This window comes from Brassica rapa, chromosome A03 (assembly GCF_000309985.2).
Source record: "Brassica rapa cultivar Chiifu-401-42 chromosome A03, CAAS_Brap_v3.01, whole genome shotgun sequence".
Taxonomy (NCBI): Eukaryota; Viridiplantae; Streptophyta; class Magnoliopsida; order Brassicales; family Brassicaceae; genus Brassica; species Brassica rapa.
In genome coordinates, this window is record NC_024797.2 from 20,836,625 (window position 1) to 20,857,617 (window position 20,993).

General features: G+C 35.5%; 5 protein-coding genes and 1 long non-coding RNA gene across 6 annotated transcripts; 3 read left to right on the forward strand and 3 right to left on the reverse strand.

The window, feature by feature from the left end:
• Positions 1-2,669: 2,669 nt before the first annotated feature.
• LOC103860279 (protein NRT1/ PTR FAMILY 4.1) lies at positions 2,670-5,687 on the forward strand. The gene is made up of 4 exons (XM_009137864.3): positions 2,670-3,021; positions 3,099-3,316; positions 3,397-3,905; positions 4,861-5,687. Exons 1-4 carry the CDS (start codon positions 2,925-2,927, stop codon positions 5,585-5,587), a joined length of 1,551 nt encoding a protein of 516 aa, XP_009136112.2. The 5' UTR covers positions 2,670-2,924; the 3' UTR covers positions 5,588-5,687.
• Positions 5,688-6,329: 642 nt separating this feature from the next.
• Positions 6,330-11,535, reverse strand: LOC103860280 (putative F-box protein At3g25460). Its single transcript, XM_009137865.3, has 2 exons — positions 11,011-11,535; positions 6,330-10,910 (listed from the first exon to the last, which is right to left on the reverse strand). The coding sequence occupies exon 2, from the start codon at positions 10,849-10,851 to the stop codon at positions 9,622-9,624; it is 1,230 nt and encodes a 409-aa protein (XP_009136113.1). The 5' UTR covers positions 10,852-10,910; positions 11,011-11,535; the 3' UTR covers positions 6,330-9,621.
• LOC117132899 lies at positions 11,271-11,971 on the forward strand. Its single transcript, XR_004456629.1, has 2 exons — positions 11,271-11,486; positions 11,517-11,971. It is a non-coding gene; the product is annotated as an uncharacterized LOC117132899 (long non-coding RNA).
• A 550-nt stretch (positions 11,972-12,521) lies between these two features.
• LOC103860281 (putative rRNA methyltransferase YqxC) lies at positions 12,522-14,718 on the forward strand. Its single transcript, XM_009137868.3, has 9 exons — positions 12,522-12,783; positions 13,111-13,177; positions 13,262-13,344; positions 13,428-13,530; positions 13,632-13,788; positions 13,876-14,004; positions 14,083-14,169; positions 14,284-14,328; positions 14,433-14,718. Exons 1-9 carry the CDS (start codon positions 12,687-12,689, stop codon positions 14,580-14,582), a joined length of 918 nt encoding a protein of 305 aa, XP_009136116.1. The 5' UTR covers positions 12,522-12,686; the 3' UTR covers positions 14,583-14,718.
• A 17-nt stretch (positions 14,719-14,735) lies between these two features.
• LOC103860283 (rhodanese-like domain-containing protein 4A, chloroplastic) lies at positions 14,736-16,149 on the reverse strand. Its single transcript, XM_009137870.3, has 4 exons — positions 15,491-16,149; positions 15,297-15,399; positions 15,060-15,186; positions 14,736-14,972 (listed from the first exon to the last, which is right to left on the reverse strand). The coding sequence occupies exons 1-3, from the start codon at positions 16,087-16,089 to the stop codon at positions 15,082-15,084; spliced, it is 807 nt and encodes a 268-aa protein (XP_009136118.1). The 5' UTR covers positions 16,090-16,149; the 3' UTR covers positions 14,736-14,972; positions 15,060-15,081.
• A 353-nt stretch (positions 16,150-16,502) lies between these two features.
• On the reverse strand, positions 16,503-20,559 carry LOC103860284 (formin-like protein 1). Its single transcript, XM_033288292.1, has 4 exons — positions 18,191-20,559; positions 17,920-18,125; positions 17,579-17,823; positions 16,503-17,500 (listed from the first exon to the last, which is right to left on the reverse strand). Exons 1-4 carry the CDS (start codon positions 20,149-20,151, stop codon positions 16,688-16,690), a joined length of 3,225 nt encoding a protein of 1,074 aa, XP_033144183.1. The 5' UTR covers positions 20,152-20,559; the 3' UTR covers positions 16,503-16,687.
• Positions 20,560-20,993: the final 434 nt, after the last annotated feature.

Sequence of the window (20,993 nt, forward strand, 5' to 3'; positions counted from 1 at the left end):
AAATAGTTTTATCCCGCTACAATTTTACAAATAGGATATAAAAGGGTCATATCCTGTATGTATCGGATGATCAACGGAAACAGAACATAAGCGATCATCCAATAGAACGGACGGAAACCGAATCAATGGACGATTTGTCACTTTATGATCACCAATTAGATAGCGACCCGGGATGACGAGCCAGAGTTCTCTCACCAAAAATGAATAAGCGCTTTAATATGCGACCCATATTTGGTTATGGCTTCCATTTTCCTCTCAATTTTTTATATAGATAGATAAATAAATGAAACTCAAAGCGTTTTAATACAACTTTGTTTGAAAAATAAAAATATATTTTTACACATAAAACTTCAAACGGGAGTGAGTGAACCCATTCCATTTTGCCCCTCGTCCCTTGTCAGACGACATGCTTCCATCTCCTTCTCATTCGTCCCCACGTTTATTGTTTTTTTTGTGTGTGGTAAAAGGGGTTATTCTTAGTACTTCTTCAATGTTATTTACTTGCAGCCGCTACGCTTTTCTTCATTTTTACCGAGTCATTTTTATCTTTAGCTCAGATTTTATAAAAGTTTTAGTTTCATTTTAGATAAGATTTATTTCCCAAATTTTCTCCTAACATAGTTTTCAGCACTACTGAATTATAGTTTCTTAGTCTTGGATCAGTTGACCAAGATCCGTGTTTGTATTGACGGATTCTTTTGGGGGGGGGGGAGTCGGTCGATAGCAACTTGAAGGTGTGATGAAAATGATGTCATCATCAAAAGGATTCATAAATAGAAGAATGCGGCGTGGACCATTTTCCCAGCCCAACGTTGGACAAGCCCAATTCATTTTTTCGATTCATTTTTGTTTTCTACCGAATTTAAACTATGATTCTTAAAAAATATATTTAAACAAAGCTGTTGGACCATTTTATTAGACTTAACTATGTTTTTTAATCTTACATATATAAGTACTTTACATAATTTAAATGAACTCATTTATTATTCTCCTATAATCTATTACATAATTATTTTGACAATAAATCCTCATGAATATATCATAAATTATTCAAACATGTTTACACATGACATGACCATTATCACATATAGTTCTATTAATAGTATAAAATTTAGTTATGGTTTAATACTATCAATGATTTAGTTATATTTAATTTATAGATTGTAATGGAGAATCCTTTGATGTATAACCATTTTTTTTTTCATTTTTACTTGAATTGGAAACTAAAATTCTTAATATCAACTATTCAATTATGAAATATTAATTTAATTAATTACATGCAATCACTGATTAAGATTTGATCTTACATTCTTATATGTGAACTAAATGAATAATCTTATCATAAAAAAATATCAAATGGGTCTAAACGGGTTGGAAATTTAAATGGAATTAGTAAAAAAACTGGTTTAAATAGAACATGTTTATTTACTTTACAAATTCTAACAATGCATATGATACGTTTTATTGAATTTTCACAAATGTAAAATATCTTGCGCTTTAAATCAGGTAGTTTAGATTGTTTGGAAAAAATATAGGATATATAATTAACTACTAGATTTTGACATGCGCTCTTTAAGCGCGGATTAATTTTTGAAATTAAATAAATTTTTCTTATATAATTTTTATATATGATATTGTATGGTTTTGGGTACATTTATCCGGTTGCACTAAATCGTACTAAACTGGATAAAAAATCAAACATAAGCTGAATTTCATAAATGACCAAGAATATCCTATATTTTTGGAACCAGAACTGAGAACCAAAATGAATACTTAAATTTTTAAAATACAAATTATATACCTACAAATATTAATTACATTGGATTTCTAAATAACGAAATATTCTATAAATATTATTTATAAACTAAATTATGCAAAACAAAAAAAATTAATAACTCGAATATTTTTTATTCAAATAATTAATAATTAATTATTTATCTTATATTTTTTTCCAAACAACCTAAATTACCCGATTTAAAGCGCAACAACGATATCCGGAAGAAAGTGGCCATGGTATTATGAAAGATATCCAACAGCTCTCTTCTGATTTTGTCGATATTTGTTTTCTCCATCTTCTTAGTCAATGTAATGGTGATGCTATGGTGATGCTGATTGTTTCGCAAAATTTACTTTAGAAATGGACCCAGTTCGGGCCTGACCTTGGGCATGCCGCTTCTAATTTTAATTAATTTGTGCACAAAAAAAATATGCTAGCTAAAGAGTTTTGTGAATGTTTCCCCTTTCCATGCAAGTCTAAGAAACTAGAAATTTCTTATTTTTGGTATATTTTTGATTTTGAATATAAGAAAGGATAAAAAATTGTAGATGCATGAACCTTTTGACTTGACTGCATGATATCCAATATTACTTTTTTTTGAACAAATATATCCAATATTACTTAAAAAGTTATCCTAGAGTTTTTTTTTTTATAACAATTTCAAATATTCTGTAATTTTTTTGTTTTTCTGAATATAAGTATTCTGTAATTGATACAATACATGGATATCATTCAGTGGCTACACTATCACTTCTATGTCATGTTAGATAATAATTCTGAATACATGAACACAAATTAACAGAAAAAGGCGATACAGATATTCTTGCATTTCTCAATGTATTTTTAAAAATATATGACAATTTTACTAAATGTATAAAAGTGGAATGATAGTGTCATTATCTGCAAATGTCCAAGCAAAGCTAATCAGTGGACATTTGTAAAACAGGTCAATAAATAGTATTGCTTTCCGTTTCTGCTATTAATTACTTTATTTTACATTTCTCATCTTATTTTCTTATATAAACTAAATCTACAAAGCAACCACCATCGGTGATGTCAAAATATTAATATATACACGGCACCTAATAAATCACTTTAGGCACAAATATATCTATTCAATCATCCTTGTTTCTAAGGGATCGTAGAGATGCAGAATGAGATGGAAGAGAAATTTGAAGATTGGAGAGGTAAAGAGGCAACCCCTGGCAAGCATGGTGGGATTAAAGCTGCTTCCATTGCTTGTGGTAAATTTCTATAACTCAACAAAAAGACCCTTATACTTTCATTATTTATAAGAGATTTGGTGTGTGTGCTACTGTAGTTGTGGAGATGATGGAGAATATGGTGTTCTTAGCATGTTCAACCAACTTCATCACATATTTCACGAAATCATGGCATTACTCACCAGCCAAAGCATCAAACATGGTGACCAATTTCACAGGAACGTCGTTTTTGCTCACTATCTTTGGTGGTTTTGTTGCTGACTCTTTTCTCACTCGCTTCACCGCTTTCGTCATCTTTTGTTCCATTGAACTCCTGGTAACTAGAAAACACTCCATTAAATCATTTAAAATAATCAAAGGGTCTATATAAAATTTAAAAATATCTCCTTTTTATAGGGTTTGATCTTGTTGACCATCCAAGCTCATATCCCTAAGTTACAACCACAAGGAGATAGCACTCCTTCGACTCTTCAATCAGTGGTTCTATTCACGGGGCTTTATGCAGTTGCTACAGGTGTTGGAGGTGTCAAAGCCTCTTTGCCTGCTCATGGAGGCGACCAGCTTGATAGTCGAAACCAGAAACTTATCTCAGGATTCTTCAGTTGGTACTTCTTTTCTCTCTGCTTTGGAGGCTTCTTGGCCGTTACAATTATGGTTTGGATTGAAGAGAACAAAGGCTGGAGCTCCAGCTTCGATATCTGCACCGTGATTTTAGCCTCTGCGCTCTTTATTTTCACCGTGGGATTTCCTATGTATCGGTTCAAGCGTCCAACGGGAAGCCCTTTGACCAGAATTGTTAACGTGTTTGTTTCTGCCGCAAGAAACCGAAATAGGTTTGTAGCGGATGCAGAGATGACGCAGAATCATAACTCTACCGACAAAAGCATTCATCACAACAAATTCAAGTAATGCGAAACACGTACTTTTTATTTATTTTATTTTATATTTGCACTAACATAATCCTCCGAATTCCTAGTTACGTCCCAAAACAAGATAAACTAAACATGGTTCCCATAGAAATTAATGAAGAAACTATAAGCTTTCATAATTTTGATTGTGCATGTATTTCAACTGATATTTTTGCTTTTTATAAATAAAAATATATTTTTCAATTAAAATGATTAGATATACTCCCTCCGTTTCAATATAAATGATGTTTTAGGTGATTATTTTTGTTTCATAATAGATGATGTTTTCACATATCTAGGTAACTTTAACTTTATCAAAAACTGTGTAGCCAATTGTGTTTTTATTATTTTTGTTTATAATTAAATAAAATAGTTTTAAATTATATTTTAATGATTTTTTGTTTAAAAAAGATAATTTCTTAATATGTGTGCAAAGAACCAAAACTTCATCTATTATGAAACAGAGGGAGTATATAATTAGACTCTTGTAACTAATTTTGAAAAAGGTGGGTAAATTTAATACTCTCTATGTTTCATATTATAAGTAGTTTTAGCAAAAATGTTTTGTTTCACAATATAAATAGTTTTAGCATTTCAATGCAATTTTTGTATTTGTTGAATATTATATTACCAATTGAATTATGTTAGCTTTTTATAATTGGTTGAAATTATATGTTAAATGATATTTTTTATAAATAATTACGTTTTTAATATTAGTGCTTTTAGCCAAAACTACCTACAATTTGAAACATAGGGAGTAATAATGGCTGTCAAAAGCCATAGATTGGCATATTAAAAAAAGGCTATAGATTCTCATTATTTTTTGTATATATATAACAAAGTTCATTTTTATCTAACGATTTATGATTTATATGATTCAAATGCGTTATAACATAATTATGATTCAGTACAAAATAGAGCTTCAAGACCGTTATTGGTATTTGATTTTCAGGTTTTTAAATAAAGCGAAGCTCAACAATAATATATCAGCAACAGAAGTTGAAGAAACAAGAACGTTTCTGGCTCTCCTACCAATTTTTGCGAGCACAATTGTAATGAACTGTTGCCTGGCACAACTATCAACCTACTCCGTACAACAAGGCATGTTGATGAACAAAAAACTCACGCAGTCCTTCGAGGTTCCTCCCGCTTCTCTCAACGCTATTGCTCTCTTACTTTTGCTCTTTTCTATAGCTTTCTACGAACTATTTGGGAAAAGAATCTCTTCAAGCAATAACGAAAGGTCAACGAGCTTCAATTTTAAACGCATAGGAGCAGGCCTAGCTCTCACCTCTGTTTCAATGGCTATAGCAGCCATCGTGGAGGCCAAGAGAAAACACGAGTTGGTTCACAACAACATCAAAATCTCTTTGTTTTGGTTAGAGTTTCAGTATGTTTTGCTGTGTTTCTCGGATATGTTGACTCTTGGAGGAATGTTAGAGTTCTTCTATAGAGAATCTCCGGCGAGTATGAAGAGCATCAGCACAGCGTTGGGGTGGTTTTCCACCGCATTAGGTTTCTTCCTCAGTACGGTTCTTGTGGATATCACTAAAGCGGTCACGGGATGGCTCGACGGAAAAGATGTTAACGGCTCTAGGCTCGAGCTGTTTTATGCGGTCTTGTGTGTTCTTAACACCATTAATCTTTTTAATTATATTTTCTGGGCGAAAAGATATTAAGCAAAACAAGACAAAGTATGTGCTTGTGGTGGTTCGCAAGATGGTTGGGATGTCACTGTAATAAAGGGACGAAATAGTAACTATCCCATTTAAAGATTCTTTTTTTTTTTGGACAAAACCCATTTAAAGTTTCATAATTTGTGATTCTACCCTAATTAAGAAATTTCAAAAATAACATTTTTCAAGAACGAAATTTGAAATTTCCGTTTAGCTAAGCACGGTGAGGGGTACCACACTGGTCTGCGTTTTATCAACAACTCCCGAAACAAATGAAAAAGTAACTGAAAATTATCTAACATTAACGTTCACTTTTTTGTTATTTTTGCTAGAAATTATAGACTTGTCTACTTAAGAAGAAAATTTTATATAATTTTTATAAATTCTAAATATTTGTTTTACCTTAATAAGTAAAATAAAATTACTTAAAACTGTGGTTAAGATTGAATATATAATTTATGAATTATTTATCACTACATTATAAATATATATATATATATTAAATTTACTGTTAATTTTTGTTTCTATTATACATTTTTTAAAAAAAATATTGATTTAAATAGGATGAAAGTTAATTTTCACTAAAAAAATTTTTTATATCAAATTAGCTTATAGCCTAACATAGTTTAAGTTTTTTTTTTACATATTTGTTTAAAAACTTATCAAATAAATGATATCATCCAAACTGATTAAGGTTTTTAAACTAAATATTATTGTTTAATTTTCAGAGTATAATTAGTGATTCTATTATTTTATTTTATTTCCTTTTTGTAATATTATTTTATGTTGGTTTTATTATATAAATAATTATTCTGTTATTTACTTAACAATTTACGATAACTGTTTATTATAAAAATTATCTTATCTTATTTTTATTTTATTTATTATGTATTCTAGTTTCATTTTGACTAATACAAAACTTTTTTGAAAACAGAAAGTTGACTGATATATATCATGTTTATAATATTTATTATGTAATGAGATTTTAAATATGTAACATTAATAATTAACAGAATATCCCTTTAAAAAAGTTTGGAAATATAAAGTGTTAAATATATTATAGTAATCAGTTTTTAATTTTAAAATTAAAATATAATTAAAAAAAGATTTCAGTTTCAGTTTACAACAGAAAATTGACAAATAAAGTTTTTATTTATTTTAGTTGTGTATATAACATGCTAAAATTCATTAAAGATATCTCTTATTAATTTAAACACACACACATATATATAAGTTTAAAATAAATAAATCTTAAATTATGTAATATACACATAAAATTAACCATCATGAAAAGAAAAAATGATATTTCATATTCGTTTAAATATATTTATATGTAGATAAATTTAGATTTAAATATTAAATGATATATTTTATTTCTAGATGATGTCATCATGAAAACATGTAATTAGAACAAAAATTTGTGAACCATTAAATGGTTTGTTAAATATTTTGACCAAATAATAAATAAAAAAATGAAAGAATTTATAAAATTTTAAAATTGGTGATGAATTGTTAGATTTTGGTGCCATTTGTCTAGGTTGCTTCATGAGAAGAAAGAAAAGTCTATTTTATATGTATAGTTAATATTTTTTTTATTTTTATGATTTTATTTATTTATTTTTGAAATTTATGTATTTTTAATTTATTATGTATTTTAAATTAATACATGTTGTAGAATGATTGATATTAAAATATTGGTTGAACTAAATTAATTTAATAATTTAAAAACAAATTGTGATGAGGTGTCAACTGCATCCATTGATGAGTTGGAAGTTTGAGAAAAGAGAAAAACATAATTTATTTATGTAGAGATATTGATATATAGATCACTAGACTAACTGATAAGTCGATTTTTGAATATTTTGATAACATTTTTCTATGTTTGGTTATGGAGGTCTAACATGCAAAATTAATTAAAAAGTTTAGAATAAACTGAACTAACGTTGCACCTTCATATTAGATGTCTTAAGGGATAGTTTCACTACCTTATGATTTGCCATGTCTGATGAAATACTAATTTAATTTCTATGTCAGTAATATATATGTGTGTTAGAATGTGACTAATAACTTTATTAAAATATTAACAAAAACTACCTAATTAGTTAAATTCGTATAACCCTTGTATATTGATGAATTAGATCTTTAGATTTTTAGATAGATTAACACGTGCTAATTTACTACTGCTATTTATTTGATGCTTGATAAAGAATTTTGGCGATATAGAAAATTAAGTTATTAGATTTAATATTTTTTTAAAAAAATTGATGAGATGTCAACTTTTAGTGCATCTATTGATAAATTGGAGACTTTGAGAAGGGAGAAAATCTAGTATTACAATTTGATTTTTTGGTGTTGTTTGCCTACAAGGTGATCTTGGCTTCCCAATACAAGACAAACCATGCAAACCAAAGACTGATATTACATATGGAGCATGCATCAACACTTTGGATTATTTTTCCCAAGAACTTGCAACTTTAACTATGGGTGTTCTTAGTTTCCTCACAGCATGATTAAAGATGTTCCGGCATGTTTGCTTCTCCTCTATCTCACGAAAGGTCCTCTCATGCTTCACTAATTTTTTCTGACTGAAAAAAATTGTCTATTGCATATGGAGCATGCATCAACAGTCACTGGTTCTTTTTTCTTTGCATGTGCTCGTGAGGATTTACTAAGAGATAAGGTTTGACATACATACATACAAAGAAAAAGAGTTAGAAAAGAAGAGATACAAAAAAATAGTAAGGGGTTATCAAACAAACAAAGCTAACACGTACCACGGTGGATGATCGTCTCTGATTTCAATAAGAAACTTCTTGTATCTGTTTCTATATTTCATTTTCTTGGATAGGTTGAGCAGGATGTCGTTTCTCTTCTGAAGAAAAATGAGATATAAGCATAATCTGAATTATTTGGAAGTCATTTCAAGAAATTTGAGCTAATTTTAAAATGGTTATTTGGAAGCACTTTCATGAGCTAATTTTAAGATGGTTACATAAAAAAAATCAAACTTTAGCCGGCACATGACCTCGTTTGTCGTAGTAACGGACGTCTCCAGCTGTCTACTGGTAGCTGATTGTTGTTGTTTAAACTTTTAGGGGTTATATTTGTCAATAAACAAACCTTAAGGTTTTTTTTAAAATTATTTCAAGTAAGTTGGTTTGATGGACAAGTAAAAAGATTGAAAATGAAAAAAAAAATACGGAAACCTTTGTCCTCGGAAAGAGGCTTTGGTCTAGCAACCCTTTAAAAACAAGTATCCAAAGTTTCTGTGTTGGCTTTGTCAAATCCTCTGCATTTTGTAGTTAAAGAAGATCGATCAAAGCCTCTTTCTCGTCTTGAGAGACTTGGAGGCTAATTCGAGAAACAAAGGACAAATGTGATTGGGCTCGGTGTATCTGGTTCTTGCAGGCTACACCTAAGTATGCGTTTATGGCTTGGTTGGCCAACTTGAACAAATTGTCTACAATGGATAGGATCGTCCGGTGGAATCATGGAGTGGACACTACCTGTGTGCTTTGCAAGAGTGCACCGGAAGATAGAGATCATTTGTTTTTTTAGTGCGCCTACTCATCTCAAGTTTGGGAAAGCCTCACTAGAGGAATCATGGGAACCTCCTTTACAAACTCTTGGTCTGATATAGTGCAACTAATCGCTGGTAGATCGATGGAAAATAAGCTGCTCTTTTGTCTCCGGTATACCTTTCAGGTTGCAATTTATGCATTGTGGCGTGAAAGAAACAAAGTCAGACATGGAGAAAAAATGTTGCCGTTGACAATCTTGAAGAAAATGGTGGATAAGGGAGTGAGAATAAGTTGAGTCAGTTGAGATCAAAGAGAGTGAAGGGAATGGAAGGTACATTACAAGTATGGTTTGGTACAAGAAGGTGAATATTTTATAAGGAGTGAATTCAGTTTGGAGTATATAAATTAGATTAAAGGATGATGCACTTTGATGTATAAAGATTTTTTTTATGAATACAAATTTAACATTTATTCAAAAAAAGAAAAAAAAAAGATAACCAGTGAAATATATACAGATTATGAAATTTCTAAATACAAAGGTTTGCGTGTAGCTTCGATTTGAGTCAAACTTGGGACGTAATTCAGAAAAAATGGAATATACTCGATTCCAAGGGCCACTTCCCTAACTTCATTGTCCTCCCCGACGATGTATTCCACGTGTTCGTTTTTTCCTACCACGAATGCACTATACACTAGGACTTTCTTCTCGACATCCACCAAGAAACTTATGCAATGATAAGTATCAAGCCCAGGCTTTAAATCGACTGCTAAGACCTTGATCCACGACACCACTTTAGTGTCACCAATCTTATTTGTCACCCAAATCTCTGTCTTCGATGAAATTTTGTGTTGTAATAGCACGGAAAGCTTCTCTTTTCCAACAACAGATAGAGACATTGTTTGATAGCTAGGATGCTGATGGGGAAGACTAAGACGTCCAAATGTTTCAGTTGTATAGTCAAAACTGACTAAGAATATGCCGAGCTGTTTCTCTTTTTCATCTGATGCAAACCAATAAGTCTTTCCCTTCAAAGACACGTTACTAAAGAACTCAAACCTGCAGTCCAAAGTGACATGGAGAGTCCTCCATGAATTAGAGCTAACATCGTAGATATCGAATTCTTGGTTTTCGCCACAACCCCACTGGCTCAATATTTTGTAGCTAATATCGTTGGATTTTTTGTTTTTGTAGGATCCAAGAGAATAGGTGTGGCTTAGCGTGGAAGGATACCTGGGTTGGATGCACTTGGTTTCACCAGTACACGGGTTCCATACCACAAACCTAGCATCTTGATTATACATGTTAGAGAAATCAAACACATCGTTAATGCAGACGCATAGCAATAAGCCGTCAGTCTGACAGTATTCAGAGATCCTGCATTCATCTAAACTTGAATGAGGATAGATCAGGTCAATTTTTTCCGTGACCTCTACAGGTGAAGATCTATGGAGATTGATGCTCACCGAGTAAACCCCATTCGGATTCAGCATGAGACTCAGAGACTGCTTTGCAGCTTTTTCGAAGTGTTTTATTGTGAATCTCCTATTGTTGATTAAATGGTTCCATCGTTTGCAAGTAGATTGTAAGCGTTTCAGAGATGTAGCCTCAATGCGACATAGTATCTCCTCTAACAAATCATCTGGTAGATCAGACATCATCATTCTGTTGCGTGTCCTCTTCTTGGTGTAACACAATCCATTTTTTTTATCAACCGTATTCTCCAGTTTCCTAGTTTTGGGAAGCATTGTTCTAGTATTGGGAAGCCAGGATCTCCTTCAAGCCATATGTTATCTTGTATCTGAATCTGCAATAAGTTTAGAGATCAGTGGTTCAGTTTTAATATAGAGGAATGAGAAACTTTTATAAAAAAAAAAAGAAAAAAACTGGATGAATAAGAAATTTACAGTTTTGCGTTCGACCCAACAGCACTCATCAATCGCACCGCACTCCTGAGAAACTTGCCCACAGCCTAGGACAGTTTTGGATTCTTTATCCCCACATCGTGATATTTTAACGCTGGATGTTTTTTTTGGTCTAATTTAACGCTGGATGTTACTTCTGACATTATCAATTTGTGAGTTTTGGTGGATATGGGTGTTGTTTAGGGTTTTCGAATATAGACGAACAGATTATGTTTCTTTTTTTTTAACAGATTATGTTTCTTGAGTAGTATATATCTGTTTAAGAACCTCTTCCTTTTTTCCTATTTGGTTCTATTATCCAATTTCCTATTTGATTTTCTTATTTTTAACTCTTTCCATTTAAAATATTATATATCCAAAGTTATAAGACCAAATTAGTTTCCTTATCAAAACGAAAAATTTCAAGAAAGAAAAAAGGAAAAAAAAAAAACTCATGGCATTAATTTAGCACACAAGCTGTTAGACCAATGTTATATACACTGTAGAAGATTTTCTAACCGTCATTCTGGCCTTGTCCGTCGTGTAGTAGCAAAATTAATCACTGCATTACAATCAAAATCTAAAAAACACGTGTCGGTCCTCTGTCTCTGGTAATGCCGAACTGTTAATTCCCCAGTGGCCGGGATTTGAACCCAGGTGGCGATACTCACAGCTGTAAGCCCTTTACCACTAGAGCTAGAAGTCCCGGTTTCTAAAACATGTTTTCTAAATTTTTTAATATGCTTTGGTACCTAAAACATATGTTCATGGGTTTTATCAGAGTACCTACCTACACAATATAATCTTTGGAACTACCAATATTAGAGAATCTCAGTCTCTAAAATAAAGTTTATTTCTTAACATCAGAGAATTTGACTAAAATAACTGTACATATAGGTAAGAAACTCTCACTTTGGCAAAATTATTTTTTTAAAAAAAAATCCAAACATATTATACGAGAATAAAAAAAAAGGCTAGGTTTGGGCACTCGGAAATTTTCCATGAGCATGCCCCAAGGCTCAAGTATTTAAAGTTGAACCGTCATTGTATTCGAATAATCATTATGATTTTGGAACACGACAGAATATCTTCTCTAATCATGTGGAAGTTCCGACATCAATATCGTCGTAGTGATCCTTCTCTTTCAAGGGGAAAAAAGTGCTGGTGGTCATGGCGGATCAAGAAAAGTTTTATAGCCTGGAAGCATTAACATAAATTTTGAATTATTTGCAAGAACTTTCATGGAATTTGAGTTAATTCCAAACAAGCATGATTAACCCCCGTCTCTTCTATTTAAGTTAAAAATTAAGAAACAGTTTCTTATATTTTCCTAACAATCTCACCCTAAAAAACCAGAGATAATGATATTCTTATATCTCTTATTTAAAAGAGGATTTTTAGTTTTTCTTAGTTAATCATGGTCTATATGGCTGATTGTCGTTTTAGTTAGGGGTTATATTTGTCAACAAACAAACCTTAAGGATCTTTTTAATTATTTCAAGCATAGTTGGTTTGATGGACAAGTAAAAAGATAAGAAATGAAAAAAACGGAAACCTTTTTACTCATGAAGAGGCTTCGGTCCTCGCAACCTAAAACAAGTATCAAATCCTCTCCATTTTGAAGTTAAGAGGAAGATCAATACTTTGGTCGATCTTTTCCCCCAAGGAGGAACAAAAAGATGGGTTCTCATGTTCTTAAGTCTCCCATTACCTTGCGCTCTTACAGCAGCTCCCTCGTGGGCTTCTTCTCCAACTCTCGCAATCCTCTTCTCTCTGGTATGTTCTATGGTTTCTTCGCAGATGTACGTAATCTGCTTATCTTATGGGTTTGTTGCTAGAGACTGTTTTTTCTTCTGTCTGAAGTTTCTTGGTTGAGTAATTTCCACGAACACTTAGAGTGCATTGTCAATTTCATGTTAGGCGAACAAAATCAATATAATCGATGGGAAAACCCAAATTCATAGTCCTAGCTGTCAAGTTCTAGAGGAAAGAGACAACCTTTGTGATTAAAAAAATGTTGTTCAGTTTTAGATGAAATGTTGAAAGCTTTGTCTTTTTTTTTTTTTCATTTTCGTCACTGATGATTTGTGATTATCTGTTCAGTGAGATGGGTTAAAGCAGGAGAAGCCAGTTCTGTCAGATGTCTTGCTTCTGCTATACGTGGGAAGAAGTAAGCTGTCTTTTCTTTTAATATCAAAATCAAGAAGCTTTACATCTTTCTGTAATGAATGAAACTCTTCTTGCTCTATATCAGCAAGAAGCAGAGACTGGATGAGGCATGTCTCGAAAGGTATCAGGAATACAGTCGCACTCTAATACAATCATGGATTCTACAAGGTACATACATAAAGTTGGTGTAGCTTAATCTTTAGTGTTAACTATGCTACAAAGGATTAACTGTAGTGTGTATGTTAATTTAGGCAAAGTGCTTGTGGATGGGAAAAGAGCTAGTAAAGCTGGGATGCCTGTAGGAAATGATGTATCCATAAAGATTACAGCTGAGGTTCCCAAATACGTATGTAGGTGATTATTCCTACCCTATCTTTATAAGGTTTCCTTAGTGCTTTGAGATCTTCGTTTTTTTTTTGTCGACTGTCCTCTCTACTGTTATCTTCAAATTGCAGAGGTGGGCTGAAGTTGGAAGCTGCAATAGAGAAGCTAGATGTTGATGTTTCTGAGAAAGTGGTTCTTGATTCTGGACTTTCTACTGGAGGGTTTACAGATTGTTTGCTTCGTTATGGTGCAGCTCATGTGTATGGTGTGGATGTTGGTTATGGTCAGGTGCTAAGTTTTGTTCAAACCAGATTGTTTGATTTTTTTTCCTGCAATCTGAGTCTCCATTACTAATTAGTCAGTGTATTGTAACAGGTTGCGGATAAAATTCGTAATGACAAGAGAGTGACTGTTATGGAAAGGACAAATGTGAGATACCTCCCAGGTCTCCCACAGAAAGTCGATGTAGTGACACTTGATCTCTCATTCATTTCCATTCTCAAGGTAAGTTTGGTTCTGTTCATTTTGTTTGCAGAAACTATGATGATTGTTATGTTTCTTATATGCTTAAAACTGATGCAGGTGATGCCAGCTGTTATGAATGTGATGAATGAAGATGCAACTTTAGTTACCCTAGTTAAGCCTCAATTTGAAGCTCGACGATCACAGGTAATCAAAACTATTTGATTATTTACCCAGTAAACTCTGAGAAAAGCATACTATATCGAATCATCTCTGCAATTTGTTACAATTTGTTCTTCAACTTTTTTATTTCTCTTCAAGGTTGGGAAGGGTGGTATAGTGAGAGACCCTGAAGTACATCAGGAGGTATGTTTGTATTGCCCTTTAGTCATTGTGGCAAATGAATCTTTGTCTGTTCTTTCTAACGAAGTAGTTACAATTTTTGATGTCTTGTTTATGTCTGTATGAAGGTTCTTGAGAGGATAATAAATGGTGTTGAGAGCTGTGGATTCACCAACAAAGGGTTTATCGAATCTCCCATCAAGGGCGCCGATGGAAACATAGAGTTCTTGGTTCGCTTCGACCGAGGGACTGTTAAGAAAACCGAAGAAGAAGAGTAGTACTAGACTTTATATATCTTCATTGCTTGGGGAAATACTATTGTTTATCGTCACTCCTCATTTTAAAACTATTTTTTTTTTTTGATGATATCATTTATCCCAAAGATAAATTCCAAAGTAATCTCAAGTTAAATTATTTCAAAGGATGTTAAGAAGAGTATTTTGGTCTTATACATGAACACTTCTTCCTTTGATGGTTGAAACTTATCATACAAATGCAAAGGAAAAATAGTATTCGGACTGTCGCAAAAGGATAGCTTTTACAAAGCAAAAACAGCTCTTGAGATCTAAAACATGTCTTTTAATGTATAACAAGTCTTCTTCTACCTAGGGAAGCTTTCTCATTGTAATGTTTTAATGGTCTTGTAGTATCATCATCATGTCTTGCCGCTGTAAAATGGAGGCAAAAAAAATTGAAACGGGAGAGAAATATAACTTTTGTGAAAGCACAAAATCGAGGAACGTGAATCTGCATACCACATTAGGCTATGTTCTCGAATCAGTTTTCAGTTCCAACAATGGACGCTTCATTGTTATTTGAAGATTTTGCATTTTTGGCAGTATACATATGCACAGGTGGAGGCAAAAGCTCTTCTTGAATGGCCTGGAGACAGCAAACCAAAGACCAAAACCATTATGACCAAAAACATAAACAACCAATGTAGTCTATATCTACCAAAAACCGAAACATCTGAAGACACATAGACAACATACCAACCAACCATTCTTCCCTCTGGCGCCGCCTTTGATGTAATAAGCCTCTTTAAATCCATTCTCAACCAGCAATTCAGCTACTTTCATGGAGTTACCATCAAAACTGCCTTCCACATCAAAACATGTAAGACAAACACAAAGCAATGTCCAACAATCATTACAAAGTTTGAAGCTTTTGGTCTAAATATCCTTACTTGTCAAGTACACAAACAACTGTGTTCTCAGGATCAGAGAATCCTCCTTTAACTCTCTTCACGAACCCCGGCTCATCATTTTCGCTATACGGAACCTGAACCGAGCTCTTACCCAGAAACTTGAGACTCGGCGACGCCAACGAAGCCAACGTCTTGTCGTCTCTGATATCAAGAAGCTGCGAATCAGGCTGGCTCTTGAGCTTACGAAACGCGTTAATGGCGGTTATCGGTTTATACTTCCTCAGGTAGAAGATCGCCGCCGGGTAGACGACGAGGTAGATGAATGTGCATCCCGCCACGAAGAAAGGGTACTTGTTGAAGAAGTTGTCGATCGTGATCAGAATCGACTCCAGGTCGATTTTGCCGGTGGATTGGTCGGAGATTGAGGTGAAGGGGGCTGTTGATGCGAGGACAGGGGAACAGAGGATGGTCTGAGGGAGGGTGAGACAGAGATGGGTTTTGGACAGAAGGTGTAGTGAAGGAGATATGTTGTTGAATGGAGCTCTGCGAGTTTGGTCGGAATTTGGAGTTTGAGGAGTGGAGGGTTTGGATAGGTTTCGCGGAGGAGAAGATGCGAGAATTGTCGGAAGAGACGACATAACTAAATGGCGAGGAGAGACGATGAGTGTGGAAGGAAGCGCCAAGAGGATAAGAAAAAAAAAATGAAGGGTTATTCTTGTAAAATTGGATAAACACTAAAATATGATGGCAAAACTGTAAATAACTACTTTTGTCAATTATTAATTTAGATTAAATAATGTTTTGAGAACTATAAATTTAGATAAAATTGCCAATCCCAATTTTATCAACAAATTTTCCCAGCTTTTTGTCTATAGCAGTTTATTATGTTAATTAATTCTCTTGTCTTTTCTCTAAGTTTTTTAGTTTCAGTTAAATAAAATAGCATTACATATGAAATAAATTTTAATAGATTATTTATTTTTGCTTAGAAGTAAGTCATAAGAAGAGAAAAAAAAAACAGTATTCTCAAACACTACTGTTTTGATTTTCTAGTGAATTCTGATTTATTCATAAAATTTAAGATGAACAAATTTAAAATGTAAACCTATATTATTTTACACAAATTTAGAAAAAATAAATACTTCCGTCTCTGTTTCCCTCCTCTCTCTCTATATATTATGGCAAAACAAACTGGATACATTTTACACAACACAAAGCTGATCCCATCTTAATAAACTAATGAGATGAGTTATGTTCATCGTCTGAAGATGAAGACGACGAAGAAGAAGAAGACTGCTTTCGTCCGAATAGTCCAGGCAGAGGCTGTGGCAGCATTGGATTCACAGGAACTGGAAACTTGTGAGCAGAACTAACCATTGTTCTTTCGTTTATCATCCCTACTTCTTTGCAGACTCTGTCCACTACTCCGAGGAAGTCTCGAACCACCAAGAATATCCTAAACGGATGCGCTTCTTCTTTAGCCGAGTTCCCATGGAAATACTCTGTGATCTCTTTCACGAGAGACAACGCTACGCTCTCTTGAGCCTGTACTCTGATGATGTCTTCTTCAGCTCTTTTCAGAAACGTGTTCATCGATTCCAAAAACCTCTCGCTACCGCTTTCTTCTGTGACCGTTGATTGGATTTGGATTGCTTCGTTGATCTTGGCAATGCCTTGAGAAAGCTTGGAGACGTAGCTGCTTAGCACTTCAGAGTCCATCGCAGCAGCTTTCTTGACGTTGCTAAGCTCTGAAGATAGACTTGATACAACTTGGAGTCCGAGTTTCCTGCATTTGATGTCATCCGTTTGTGTATTGTTGTCACCTGAGAGACGTGTGCCTTCTGCTCGGATGATCTCTTGTACAACGAAATGCAAGAGAGTTGTTTTCCCATCAGCGCCTTTGACATCGACCAGCTTGAGGAGCGTGTCGAGCTTGAACGCATGTGCATCGCCTCGGTTCGTCCCAACGTTCATGCGGTTTCCTGTCTTTAGAACCGCTTCTAGAAGCTTTAAGAACATCCTGCTGTTTCTCAGCTCCTCACAAGCAGCCTACCCCATAAAAGGTATGATTCGTTACAAACACAAATGGTAACAAGAGAGAGAAGATAGCTTTGCTTTATACATTACCTCAAGAGTCTCGAAAGAATTCTTCAGGTAGTCAACCTCGGACTCAAAGTTAGCTACATAGAGCATTGCGTCAACTCTTTTAAACGCAAAAGGGATGTCTAGCATTGCCTTGAGGAACTTCTCAGCATGTCCAAGCTTCACAGGCGAATCATCCTTGTACTCTTTTAACTTGCGCTCTTCCTCTTTCGTTGGTGCCATCTTGAGTAAGCTCTCAAGAAGTTCAGTCCCAAGTGTTTCAGCATTGCCTGAAAAACATAACAACGAACAATCATTCAGTACATCAACTTCTTAGATCATAGCTAAGCAAACGCAGATGAAATGTGAAACGAAGTATAGGTTACCTTCAAGAAGAGCTTCACAAACTTCTTCAATAGTGACATTAAGTGCACGAAGCAGGATTGCAATATTCTGAGCCTTCTTAGGGTCCAAGACTCTGTTCTCTTGGTTCGGGCTCGGGAGAACACATCTTGGAGTGGTCTGGCTTTGATTTGGTTTGGAGTCCAACGACTTTGCCACAAACAACGTTTCAATCATCTCTTCATCTAATCTGCAACCACACCAATAAAATTTCAACAACCATATTGTGACAAAGAAACTATGAGATTAACTCACTTGAAGGAGCTTGATCGAAGCTGATCCCAGACCATCTCACGGTCGGAACTTGCTCTAACTTTATCCCAATGTAACGCCTTTAGCTTCGGTTTCGGAGTTTCCTCTGCAGGCTCATTGGCACTAAACGTCTCTTTATGAGTCTCTTCCGGTGAAGTCTTTGGAAGGTTTTCCGATGGGATCACAAAAGGATTCGAAGGCGGCGTGAGAGGAGGTGGTCTGGACACCTTAGGAGTCGCTTGATTCCGCCGTGCCCACGTCGGAAACGGTGGAGGAGGTGGCGGAGGCGGCGGCGGCACTCGTGCTGCAGACACCGGAGGCTGTAGAATCTGAGATGAGATGTTGGAGATTCGTGGAGACACATCTAAGCTATGGCTAAAGTCTCTATCCGGAGAAGACGAAAGAGACGACGACGAAGCAGACTGTGGATCGTGAGAACCTTTCTCCGGCGGCGACTTGTGAGAAGTTTTCTCCGAACGCAACGCATCCAACTCGTTGAGGAAGCCTTGTCCCGGAGAAGAGAGTAGCTGAGACTGCAATCCTTGACGGAGATTGCTCATGAACGCAGGTAACACCTCTGGAGACTTCTGGAAGCATCGGTACGGTGACGTGGAGGCAGATGAATGCACGGGCGATCGCAAGTAAGCTTCTGGAGTATCGTTAGGTCGTCTCTCCGGGGACGTTGAAGCGGATGATCGCGAAGAGCTTCGAGGAGAGTCGTCGTCGAGGTTCTGGAGAGAGTTTTCCTCTTTGTTCTCTCTCTCTGGTGAAGTCGTTAGAGATGTAACCGTCGGAGATCTCGAGATTTGACCTAATCCTCCTCCTTCAGCGTTTTTCCCCGGGCAGAGACGCGGCGATAAGGAAGCTAGGGAGAGGGACGGAGATCTAACTAATCGAAAGTCAGTTATCTTCGACGGAGATGATTCAGAGCTTCCCGGAGAAGTCTTCGGTGGTGGTGGCTCCGGTGCGGAGATTACAGTTTCTTTAGGCTCGGATCTCTTCGGACTCATCGACGGAGAAATGCTGATGAAGGTCGATCTCCCCGGGGAGCCTGAGCTTGACGATGAGCAGGAGATAGTGTCGTTATTCACAGATCTAACGTTTTGATTCGGGACCGATGAGAAAACTCTCCGTGACTCGGATCCGACCCGGGTTAGCGTCTCCCGCCCGCTCGCTGAGCCTCTGGGGGAGTAAAACTCTTCTTCATCCTCCTCTCCTATCGATCCAACCTCCGGATTTAGCCGGAAGCTTCGTTTCATTAACGGAGGAAGAGGCTGTAGATCTGGAGATTCGAGCTTCCTCGAGCTCGAACCGTTATTGCTACGGTTACTCACGGATTGATGATCCTCGACTCCTCTCGGATTCACCATCGTTCCCAAGTAGAGAAACTCTGAGCTAGTGTTTGCTGAGCTCCTCGCCGTCGTTGTCGTAGTTCTCTGCTTACTAGCTCTACCCTCAGCATTGCGCCGTGCTGAAGGCGCTGCTGTCGTCGGAGGAGGAGGTGGATAGACTCTGCGGCTGCTGTCGGTTGTCCACGTCTTGCTATCATCGGGTGCGTTACTCTCCTGGCTACTTCTTCCTCTCCTTCGTCGCCAGTAGAGCAAGGCGATTAGGGCGGCGACTAGAGCGGCGGAGGTCACGGCGGAGATTGCGGCGATGAGGAGCTTTTTGGAGCTAGGTGGAGATTTGGTGGCGTGAGGGACGATGAGAGAGGAGATGTTGGCGGGGAAGGAGGCGAAGGAGGCTGGAGAGGGAGGCGGAGGAGGTGAAGGGTATGTAGGGAAGAAAGGAGGTGACGTGGCGTCTGGAGGAGTGGTGGAGGAGAATGGGAGCTTAGGTAGGGGTGGAGATTGAGGAGGTGATGGTGGTGGAGAATCTACTGGGAAGAAGGGCTCGTGGAGGACTCGACGGTCGGCGAGGGCGGAGGAGGAGAAGAGGAAGTAGAAGAACAATAAGAAGAGCATTGTGTTCTTTTTCAGTGAACTAGATCTGATACTGTAGGGACTCTCTCTTTCTTTCTGTTTATTTTTCTTCTTCGGGATTTTCTCGATGAAAATGAGAAAACAATTTGGAGTGGTGGATCCAGCTAAGATTCTGCTGTAATGGTCGAACGATCTTCTTCACTCTTTTTTTTTCCTTGGGTTCGTGTTTTTTTTTTTTACTTATGGTGAGAGAGAGAGAGTGTAAAGAGGGGAGAGAGCAGAGAGTCCAAAAGAGCTGATGGAAGGAGAGTGGTTAGTGATTCCCTTACACGTAGTAGGGCCTGTGTTTCTGACCATGACTAGTTATGTTTTGACACGTGTTCAAGACGTGGACTTTGTAATAGCGTTGGTTTTCTACCGCGTCAGTGTACACACTGCACAGTGCACACTGCGATGCAAGTTGATTTGTTATTTTATTCTATTATTCTAAAAATATTGTAAATCATCTATTACCTATGTTACATGGAAACGGGAAGCGGGTACGTGGAAGCGGAAGCGTAAGGAAACGCAGAAGCGAGATTTTTTAAAATATTAGGAAGCGGGTACGTGTTGGAAGCGTATATCCATATATAAATATATATATATATATATATATATATATATATATATATATATATATATATATATATATATATTAATTTTTAAAAAAAAATTAGGACTAAAAATTATATGATTTAAATTTGAAATAATGCATTTATTCATTTATAATAATTTTGAAATGATTTTATATTAAAACTGTAAAACTACACATAAATGAAGTTTACAAAAAATATTATATTAATCATTTTTAATACTTCATAAATAATTGACACAATATATTTCAA